This window comes from Marmota marmota, unplaced genomic scaffold (genome assembly GCF_001458135.2).
Source record: "Marmota marmota marmota unplaced genomic scaffold, marMar, whole genome shotgun sequence".
Classification (NCBI taxonomy): domain Eukaryota; kingdom Metazoa; phylum Chordata; class Mammalia; order Rodentia; family Sciuridae; genus Marmota; species Marmota marmota.
The window spans coordinates 4062156-4073437 of record NW_026000101.1 but is presented as its reverse complement, the minus strand read 5'-3'; the positions used below and the strand labels follow the sequence as shown (position 1 = coordinate 4073437).

At 46.2% G+C, this 11282-nt stretch overlaps 1 protein-coding gene across 3 annotated transcripts in view; it reads left to right on the top strand.

Moving 5' to 3' along the window:
* Palm2akap2 (PALM2 and AKAP2 fusion) overlaps positions 1-11282 on the top strand; it is a 456764-nt gene that overhangs the window by 124864 nt on the left and 320618 nt on the right. For all 3 annotated transcript variants that reach the window (XM_048783227.1, XM_015492211.2, XM_048783228.1), the window contains exon 2: positions 194-239. In XM_048783227.1, the coding sequence (XP_048639184.1) occupies positions 194-239 (46 nt within the window). The remainder of the gene's footprint in view (positions 1-193; positions 240-11282) is intronic.

The window sequence follows — 11282 nt, the reverse complement described above, 5'->3', positions numbered from 1 at the left end:
GGGCGGGGACCAGGGGCTGAGCCCGAAAGACAGCCGTGTGCACAGCTCTGCCCGCTGCCCCAAGCGACCCCGCTGCCTGGGCTCTCCTGGGTTCTAGCTAAGCCCCCCGGGGTGCACGTCAATTTCCTTGGGTGACTACAGCGTGTGTTTTGTTTTTCTTTCCTCTTTCTCCTGCCTGGGTGCCTTTCTCCAGGATGGCAGAAGCGGAATTGCACAAGGAGAGGCTGCAAGCCATAGCAGTAAGTCCACTTTCATTTTATTTTCTTGCTCTATTGTCTGGGGTGGACGGGGACCCGGAGGGTTTTGGGGTGACCGGCATGCCAGCGTGGAAGCCTCGGGCCATATGTTCCCGGGTAAAGTCTGTCAACCCTCAGCGACGTTGACTTTTCCTTCATAGATCTGTAGACCTAACCCCCCAGGGCGCATTTAGGACTGGGGATTTGAACGTGAAAGATTGGCTTAGAAATAAGATTCTTGACGCTGGGCTTTGGGGACAGACTACTCAGGCTTGGGGGACGACTCCTGGAATATTATCACCCAGTGCTCAGGAATTCACTGGCTTCGTATGCTGGAGAAGGGAGAGAAGGATGACCTGAACGGAGGCTGCCTTCCTCTGCGGAAGCCGTTGGCCTGTTAAGTGGAAAACCAGGAGCCAGCTACTGGGTCAGCCAGCCACGCGGTGAACCTCCTCCCAGAAACCGGGAGTGTTACTCTCCCCTTCTCTATTTGATATTGACAAGGCCCTGGCCCAAGCCACCACCCTAGAGGGGTCTGAGGACTTCTAACAACTGCTGGATCCTGAGAATAATATTCCAAGGGAACCTCTTCTCTGTGGGGTGTGGATTATCTGCAGACCTCCTTTCGGCATGCAAAAGAGCAACTGGGTTTGGCAAAGTTCATTTGCACTCTCAGAAAAGTGCACTCATGTGCATCTTGGGTACAAAAAATAACTCTCTGAGACTGCCTAGATTTGAGCAGTCTTGCCAGAGTGTTGCCAATGATCCACAGATGTGGTATTTTTACTGGAGCCACCACAGCTGGATTATATATTTCCTTTGTGGATGAGGGAATGATTATGGCTGTTATTTGAAATAAGAACAATTAAAAGAGAGGTCTGTTAACATAGAAGACTCTCCAGATATTCTTATACCTAAGTCCTTTTCTTTCCTTTTTTTTTTTTTTTCCAGTCTAGGAGTTCCCTGGAAACACTTATAAATTTGTTGGAGAAATACTGTGTATACTGTGTAATGTTTTGGAAGTGAAGTACATGAAAGTATTTTCAAAAGCCTTTGGGCAGATTCTTCTTTGGGAAAATGCACAAAGGCCCAACTTTTTAATTTTTTTTTTTTTAAGAAGCATTTGATGTGGTCTTGGTGGCTCTGAGACCTCCTTTCTCAAACTCTTCAAATCTGAAGGGTTCTGGGGACTTTCTCCCTGGAGGCTGAGAGCTGTCTGTCAGCAATGCTGAAATGCTATGGTTTGCCTGTGAGGCTGTCTTCTCTCCCTTTCCCCCTTGTATGTGGATTTGGATGGTTAATGAAATTGTTCATGGTTTCTACAGTTATTGGCAAAGCAGTGTGGCAGTTTGTCATGAACTTGATAAGAATGGGGGATATTCAGCTATTGGTGCCATGGAGCTGGTGGGTGTTTTGTATAAACTGGATAATAGGCTGCTTTAACTGTTGACCAAGTGGCTGCTCCAGAGAATGCTCAGTCCCTCCCATGGGCTGCTGTTGACCGTTTGCAACAGTTGTCACATTTTCTGCCTTTGCATGGGCAGCTTCCCCGGATGCCTGAGGGACAGCTGAACCCCATGAAAGGACTTACTTTCTAAACACAGAGCCAGCAGCAGCTAATTCTGGGGCCACCCCCTTTCAAGTGGAGTTGAAGAATCCCAGCAGAGGCCAAGCAGATTTTCAAGAAAGATCTAGGCCATCTTTTAGAAATCTCTTGAGTGTGTGAGAAGATAAATACCCACTCGTGCCTATTCAGTGGGGGGATTGAGTTTGTCCTGAGGACCTGTGGAGCTGTTGATGATTCTCATGAGTGGGTCAACATCGGTGAACATGAATGTGGTCAGTAAAGATTTTCTAACAGTGACATCATTGTGTGTGGGGGGGAGGGGATTAAGAGACAGAAGGGTCTGGGGGAACCTGTGGTCACATGAGTAGATGGTTTTATGCCACACTTTGGCCTAGAGCACGCTTTCCAGATTGGGCGAACCCTGCCTCTCTCTGCCATTTTCCTAGAGTTCTCAGGGGACCCTGAGGAGCTCATAAGTCTCTCCCAGAGCCTAGCAGGCCTGAAGTCTCTGAGGACATACGAGGGAAGATAAGAATGAGTTCCTCACATCTTCGCCTGCTTCTGGGTCTTGGGCAGTCCTGAGTCTGGGCCTCAGTTCTATAGGTTTTGCCTCATGGGCTGGCTTAAGGGCCATGAAGAGGCAGGTGAAGCACCTGGCATGCAGCTGCCATTACTTGATGCTGACTGTGGCGCAGCCCTCGGTTCCTGTCTCCTCTGCTGCCTGGTCCTGAAAGTTTAGGAGCAACAACTCTGAAGTGGGAAAACCAGGGACATCCTTTTTTTTTTTTCTCTTCTTGTCTTCAATTCTAAGTGAAGGCCAGGGAATCGCCCAGCGTCACTTTCTCTAAGTGCTTCAGGCAAGGGGTGGCCGCTTAGGGTTCATTCACCTATTCATTCAGCAGGTGCCTCCTCCTGGATGATAGGCTGCTTTAACTGTTGACCCAGTGGCTGCTCCAGAGAATGCTCCACGGGCTGCTGATGACCATTTGCAACAGTTGTCCCCCCGGGAAGGGACTGGCAACACTGAGAAGATGTGTCCCCAAATTTCAGCCATAAGAAGGAAGATTTCACCCTTTGAACACTTAGTTTTTGAAAGGCTGAGGTGTCCCGTGTCCTGAGGTATATGTTACATGATCATGTGTGGGATTCCCCCCGCAAAGGGAATTAAATACTTAGAAACTACAGAACCTTAACTGAACCTTCCATCTGAGTCCAGAGACAATCAATGAGAGAAGATGGCTTTTGTCTTATTTCCTTACAAAAGGCAAGCAAGCTCATCTGACGACTGTCTCCACTCCCACCCTGTATGCCCCTTTCATCTCTTGGCACACTCCAAGAGCTTTAAATTTATAATATACAGAACGTCTCTGCCACCGAACAAACATGAATGGTGATTCCAGGGAATAAGAATAATTGCCATTTGTTGAACCTCAAACATTCAGCAAGGCACTGAGTGAAGTTCTTTATTTTTTAACCTACACTTGTTTAGCATCTCATGGAGATAAAAGAAAAGTGCATAAACAATTGCTGTACCTTACACATCTGTGAGCCCGTGAGCACACTTGTGGGACATGCCAGCCAACTTCAAGGACTCTTCCTGAAGAAGCGGCATTTGAGCACATCCTGAAAATTGGGCAAAATAACACAGAACTAGTGTCAGAACCTCCCCAATTACTAGAGGGCATTGGTTGATTGGTTGTTTGTTGATTATTTATTTGAAAGGGAAAGCCCAAAGCACTAAGTTGAGTCAGTAGCTAGTGGCACAAACTCAGTGACAGGGCTGACATGCTTTTCATCACATATTTTCTTGCTTTAGCCTATGAGCAGGCTGACGAAGTGGGCCTGATTCTGTTCTGCTGTTCTAAGGATGAGGAGGTTGTAGAACTGGCCCAGCATTAAGCAGGTACCATCCAGGATTCAAACCCACACCGCAGGCCACTGGAGCCTGTATTTGACTACTCCCCTGAACAACCACCCACTTTTGGTAGTAGCACCTCATTTTTCCTGTGAGCCCACCATTCAGGTGGTTCCCCAGCCCCAGTGAGAGCCCACGAGACAGCAGCAGACTGCTTTCGTAGCATTGGCAGAACCTGAGGTAAACCAGGAGGCCCCCATCTTTTTTGAGAGTCTTCCAAGCCTGGGTTCACTGCGCAGAAACACCCAACGTAAACCAACCAAATGAGTAACACTCTCTAGGGGAAGGAGCTGTGGAGTCTCTGTGGAAGCCAACTTCGGGGGAGGGTGTTGTTATGTCTACACATCCAAGGAAGGGATAATTTTCTTGAGCATGAGTGAAAATAGTGAAATGTTACAGAGGTCCTTTTGGGTAAAAGCCCTAAAAACCACAAGGACAAGGCCACAGGCCAGCCCCAGGGACCCACATGGGTGTGTTTATGTGTGCTGAAATATGAAATGTAAATCTAACCTACACTTGTTCTTTAGGGAATTTGGTTATTTACTCAGAACTCACAAGTAGAATAGTAAAAAAGTACTTTTGCTTTTGGACGGTGCTTCTCAGTTTGCATAAGCCTCGCACAGGCACCCTTTGCTCTGAGGTGCGTAGGGCAAGCCTTGTTTTCTCCACTGAACAGTGGAGTGTCCAGAGATGTCCACGCTCACACAGTGAGAGATGGAAGCATAGCAAGTCCCAGTCTCTCCTGACTCCCGATTCCCTGTGTTGGTGACACATTCAGCCTTGGTAGGGTGCTTGGACCTAGGCTGGACCTGCCACAGATACTCCTGACCTGAAGTTCACTGGCTGGAGGAGAGGGGTGGGCCTGAATGTGCCTCTGTGAAATCAGTCTTTCTGTGGCTCTCACTTTGAGTATCTCTTCATTGAAACTCTCACCTAAAGGGGGCAGTGAGTGAACTCTCACCAGGTTCGGAGCTCTGTCCTGAGTGGGCCTGGGTGTAGGTGGTTGACTTAGGTTGGCTGTGCCCTGGACTCCCAGAGAAATATTTGTGGGCTTCTGCTTGGATTCGTCTTTTCATGCCTCTTCTTACCTTGGAGTGATTATATCTTGGGTTCCAGGTTTGAAGTGGGGACACAGGGACCCAGGAGGCTACCAGCTTGATCCATGCCATTGAGATTGGCCTGCATTGGCTGGGCACAGGTCCTTGCTACCATTTTCCTATAACTAAGCCCAGCATCCCAAGTCAGGGATTTCTCAGAGAGGTTAGAGAGCCACAACCCAGCCCTAGTAACAAGTGTGTATTGTGTGGGGACCATCTCCATACATGTCCCATGTGGCATTGGTGAACTGCTGACAAAGGACTAGAAAATTTACCATCCTAGTCATTAATCTGTTACCTACTTCCATTTCAAAAACATAGATGTCACTGTATTTCTAAGTTCCATGTGAAGGCCTAAGAAATGGTTTTCTGGGGATATTGGTACTTGTCATATGATCAGGTTCCCCCTGGCTGAGTCATAAGGAGTGCCAAGTGGATAGGGGACACTTTGGGCCCTGGCAGGGTCATTGCTGGGTCTGGGAGTGCCAAGGCAACCTTACACAAACATGGTCAAGGGCCATACACATCTCTGGCCACTTATTTATACCTCTGAGCATTTTAGTCTCTTGAGACAAAGATCAGCTTCTCTGGCAAACTTGAAAGTGCTCTGAGGAATAGAGCAGTTATTTAAAACAAACAAAAAAAGTTATTATTACAAAAGCCAAGCCACGGGAGTTGTGGGTTATGATTCGTCAGCATCTCAAGGAAAACCAGAGCTCACTAGAGAGTCTAGTACACTCTGATGGGATCTGTGCAACACTTTTGAGACCCCTGCTCATGTTTCATCACTGATCCCTTTTGGGGATGTTGATTAACTTGCTTGGCAGTAAGAGCTGGTTTTTATGTGGCATCACCTTGGCTAAGACACCAAATAAGCATTGGTGCACAGAAACTGTGGTCCCAAAAGCTGTGAGTGTGTTGCACAACCTGACAGGGTAGTTATGAACGTGGATTCTGGAGTCAAAAAGACTGGGCTAAAGTTCTGGTGTTTTCATTAGCATCTGAATGATGGCATTATCCCTTGGCTTCCTCATCAGTAAAATGGGTGTAATGGTAATGTCTACTTCAGGGACATTGTTGTGAGGTTTTGAGGGATTTCATGGGAAATGCTCTGAGCCGGTCTACAGGAAGCACTCACAGAATTTTCTATTTATAATAGGGGAATAAACAGTTCTTAATGCATGCATCTTTAAATAGAAAATGAACACAAAGGGAGAAAGATGAATTCTGCAGTATTTTGCCAAAGAAATTTCAGGTGAACAGAAGAAGTACTAAGAGTTTTCAATGCATGGGGATAGTAATAACAACAACAATAAAAGTCGAGATAATGGAGGATTGTTTGCAGTAGACGGAAGTTGGAAACTTAAAGGGTTGGGGGTGGGGGGCAGTATACAACTTAAATGAGGGACACAGAGAGTGGAAAGTGTGAGGTCTTGGAGAACAGATGCTACTTCATGGTTAAGAGGCAGTTAATTTATGCTGCGCGAGGACGTGGGTCCTATGTTACTACATCAACTCATTTTCAAGAGAAGCCAGAAATCTGATTTTTAAAAATGTAGGATCTCCTGGGTTTTTTTTTAGAAAAAGCACAATATAAATTAGTTTAAAAACTTTCAAAAGATTTGTGGTCAGAGTGCAATTCCTGTTGGTCATCAGGTGGACGTTTTGTGACCTTTATGCATAGGTGGAGCTTTGACCTTGACATTATGCTTTCCATATGCATTGGCTCATTTGGATTTCACAACAATGCTGGTGAAGTAGTCCTCCCAGCGTCCCCTAGGTCTTTCATAATGTTGCAAAATCAGGCTGCTTTCCACCAGGGCTTTGAGAGTTTGGCCTCCAACTCAGAATACTCACATCTAGGTAGGTGACTGTTTTCTAAATTAACAGAAGAATCTGAAAAACAATTAGTACCTTAATGTGTGAAATTTTCATTATTATAGAACAATCTTTAAGAATATTTACCCAAGGTATGCAAATCCTACTCTCAAATTTGAGTCTATCTTGTGTCTGCCAAGATGCGTGAGGTGATCCTGATTTATAATCAGTTTCAAGTAACAATATAGGGTGGCCTTGTTGGCATCAGCACCTATAATGTCAGCAACAGGCAGTTGATATAGACTTTTCATTTTTCAGCCAGATAAATCAGCATAGAACAGCCATTCACAGACTTTTTAGAATCACCTAGAACAGTCTTTGCAACACACTCCCAGTGGGTCTGAATCAGGAGAACTGCATTTTTGCCAAGTTCCTGGGTAATGCTCTTCTCAGCTACAATTGCTGGGCTGGGGAACACACTTTGAGAAACACTGGTAAACTAGTAGGAGACCAATAAGGAAAAGAGACTATGGCCTGCGTTTTGATAAGTATCACATGCCCATTGGGACATGCCCAGGAGTTTGTGTGGGGTGTATAGTTTGAAGATATGACATAGAATAAAAGATCAGCACAGCCCCGTTTGACAGTGATGCGGATGAATTCTTCACACGTCAGTTGGCTGATCAAGAAGAGGTCTTTCTTGGGTACTTGTTTTAATCTATTTAAGTAAGTGTAATTTCTGTCTATTGGTCACCTGAAGACACCTGTTGGGAAAGTTGTCCTGGGATTGGCTAGACTGGTTGAGAGGGGTTGCTTGTGATTGGCTGAGCAGATTGGGAGGGTTTGCTTGTGATTGGCTGAGCCGGTTGGGAGGGTTTGCTTGGGGTCCTCTGACCAAAACTGTGGGCTCCAACCGGCCCTTGGGAAGGTCTTAGTGGGCAGCTCTGTGAGATAAGTTGTGTGGTGAAGAAGACTTCCATCAGTGCAATGGAGGGTGATATGACGGTGCTGTAGATGTAGATGTCCTATTGCAGATCAGCCAGAGAAGTCTCATGGAACCTTCTTCAACCTGCAGGTACTGATTCACAGTATGGCGGCGTCTGGGTGGGCAGCTCTACTAGGACACCAGGATGAGCAGAAACTGAGATTCACTTACTTACTGATGGCTAATGATTCTCCTAAGTCGATCTGTGTGTACACAAGTAGGGCTTGTCATTGACGTACCCAAGAGGAGTTTATTCTCCCAACGATGTCATGCTGGCCTCCCTCGTCCTTGTGTGTAGCATCCATTGTTTGAGCCAGTACTTCATTTTTTGAAGGATTCAGCCTCACCCAGTCTCTTATTTGTCTTAAAACACAAAGCACAGAGGCCTGTGGCCCAAGAGAACAAGACTGTGGGTGATGAGCCAGACAGCACAGGGCACTTTGTAGAGGAAAGGTCGCTCATGAGCACTCTGGGTTTGGGAGAATACCACCCAGCTGAGACCTATTTCTGACAGGAAATGCCAGAAGGAACAGAGGTTGGTATGGGGTGGCACATCTCAGAGCTACGTGTGTCCTTGCTTAATTATTGTCCGTATTTTTCAGTAGTCTCATGTTGAGCTAAAATGTTCGTAAGGAGATTATTAAATATAAAACTAGGGGTGAGAGAGACAAACAGAGACAAGACTATAGCTTATTTGCACAATGCTTGAACATGTATTAAAAATATTTGGGGCTAGTCTTTGACACCATTATCAGAGCTTCTGAAGCATCATATGAGCTTAGCCAAAAGAAAGGAACAGGGCGGCTGGTACTTCTCCCTTGCACATGTGGAAGAGGAAAGAAAAGCCACCTGAGTCCCAAGATTAAAACAAACAAACAAACAAAAAAGCCCCTTCTGGAGATGGAGAGGCCTTGAGTCAGACCTCAGAGCACATCTTTCTGTCCCTTCTTTCCCTGCAACAGCCAATTTCATTACCATGTGGGGTTCTTGACAGTCTGTGCTTGACCAAATATCTTCAAGGGCCTTGTAAAACCTGCCCTTACTTTTTTGCAAGCGGGGAGTGGAAAAGAAGCCCTTTCACTGGTTGATTTACTATTCTGGGTGGGTGGGATTTTTTCCCCCCTCTGCTAAACTATAACCAGTCATATAAGGATTCTCTTTATTTTTAAATTCAGGGCTGAAACGTAAAACTTTGAGGGTTACCAAAAAATGTAATTCTTAAGAGAAAAACATGCCTGGAAACTTAACCCCTTGGGTGCTAGGTAGGCGATTTTGTTTCTCCGAGTTCAGTGCTAATGTTGACAATTTTGAGGCTGGTGAATAGCGGCTGCGGCTTCAGGATTTGGGTTGCTGTGATGTTCTGCTTGTCTCCTGTGGGATGTGACAGCAAGGCTGAGATTTAAGGGAGGTGCCTCTTGGCAGAGTGGCATGGACTTGGTGCATCAGTATCCCCCAGGCCTCTGCTTGGTCTGAAACACTGGGTTTCTACTGCCTGGCTTGTCATCTCGGGCTAGTGATGCTTGCTGCCTTTAATGGAGTGGGAAGTACTTCGAAATTTTCTTGTCCCAGTGGAACTGTGAGACATATCTGAAAACTCAAAGTTGACCTGAGTGAGACTTCAGTGGGTGGTTATCCAGGTTAACAAAACCTACTCTAGGATGGTTAGGCTCCCATCCTATTTCTAGGTGGTTTGCAGTCTGAGCACAACGTGTTCAAAACCCAGTGTCGTTGCCATTAGTCAAACACAACAGCAAAACTCATTCCAGGTATTAACAATATATGGCATGAGTTTGGTGGGCCTGGGTGAGAAGATCCTGGAGTCTAGAGGTAGAAGACACTCTCATCCTTCCCAGTACCAGCAGTATGACACTAGTCTCCTGATCACCCCCATCCTTATTCACAGTGAGAATGAAGGATATCAAGCCAGTGTTGGATCTGACAATGAGAATGAAGAAAGAGTGGCGGCTCTGGGAAACACAGAGGAGACGGGGCAAAGGTGAAAGCAGCTTTAGTTTCCCGGCAGGCATCACCTCTGTCTTGACCTGTCTCAACTACTGCCTCTGGCTGGCTGCAGCTCTGCACCCCACTAAGTCTGGGTCTATAGTGAAAAAACTGGAAGCACAGCTGGGTGTGGTGGTGCATGCCTGTGATCCCAGTGGCTCAGGAGGTTGAGGCAGGAGGATCGCGAGTTCAAAGCCAGCCTCAGCAATGGCGAAGCGCTAAGCAACTCAGACCCTGTCTCTAAATAAAATACAAAATAGGGCTGGGGATGTGGCTTAGTGGTTGAGTAGTTGAGTTCAATCCCTGGTACCCTCTCTGCTCCCCCCACCAAAAAACCCCAAAACTGGAAGCAGCCTGTCTTAATGGTGGAGGGTCCCTTCCAGGCCTCTCCTGGCAGAGTGGGTCACCTCCTCTATAGGACTTAGGGTACCCTCATGGTTGCAAAAGCTGTTCCAAAGATGGTTGTTTCGTCTTGTAGCTCCTTTTAAGGGCAGGGAGGGAAGCTCCCAGTTCCTGAGAGCATCCATATGGCAGACACCCTGCAGAATACCTTACTTTAAGGAGTGAAACCCAGACACACCAGGTGCCGGGTTGACCTGACTGAGCTTGGGGGGTGTTAATGATCCAAGAGATCAGGCTCCTGAGGGGCAGTTCCCGAACTGCCAACTCATGCTGATTGATACTTAGTAGGAATACAAGCCTAGGATCTTCTACTTTTACAAGAGAACCTGGGAATCCAGCTTTTGAAAGAAATCTGTTGCTATTTAAATGTTCACCATGATTTAAACTCTATATGGGCCAAACCAAACACAATGAGAGTTTAACGCAGTGTGCGCTGGATTCATTCCCTGCCCCTGTCCCCCTCCCCCTAGGCCCCCAGCCTGAGCCGTTACTTTTCCACTTTTGACTTTCACAGAATATTTTATTTAATTGTAAAGCCAATACTATGTGGGGGTGGGGTGAAGGGGTATTATAGCTTGGAGTTAAGTGAGATGTAGATACATGTTTGTTGGGCAGATCGTGGGATGGAAGCCCATTTTTTGTTTTGTTCTGTGTTGGTTTTGGTACTGGAGATTGAACCTGGGGTGCTTTTCTACTGAACTACATCCCCAGCCCTTTTTATTTTTTATTTTAAGATAGGGTCTTGCTAAGTTGCTGAGGCTGACCTCGAACTTACCATCCTCCTGCCTCAGCCTCCTGAGTTGCAGAACCCCATTTGTCATAGAATTGAGGACCCTCTGGGAACTGGACCTTGTAAGAAACTATAGGTTGGGATCAGAGTTACAGCTACCACTGAAATCAGTTCTTTATCTGGCATGATGTAAGAACTCATGAGTTCTAAGAATTAAAACCTGCAAGCACCTTTTCAAAATAAAAAAAAAAAAAGTTAATGAACAGAGATCAAAACTGACTTCAACTTTTTTTTTTTTTTTTGTACTGGGGATTGAACTCATGGGCACTCAACCACTGAGCCGCATCCCCAGCCATATGTTGTATTTGATTTAGAGACAGGGTCTCACTGAGTTGCTTAGCACCTTTCTGTTGCTGAGGTTGGCTTTGAACTCTCCATCCTCCTGCCTCAGCCTTCCGAACCACTGGTATTACAGGCGTGCGTCACGGTGCCCGGCCTGACTTCAATTTTTGATGTCTGAATTTTAACACA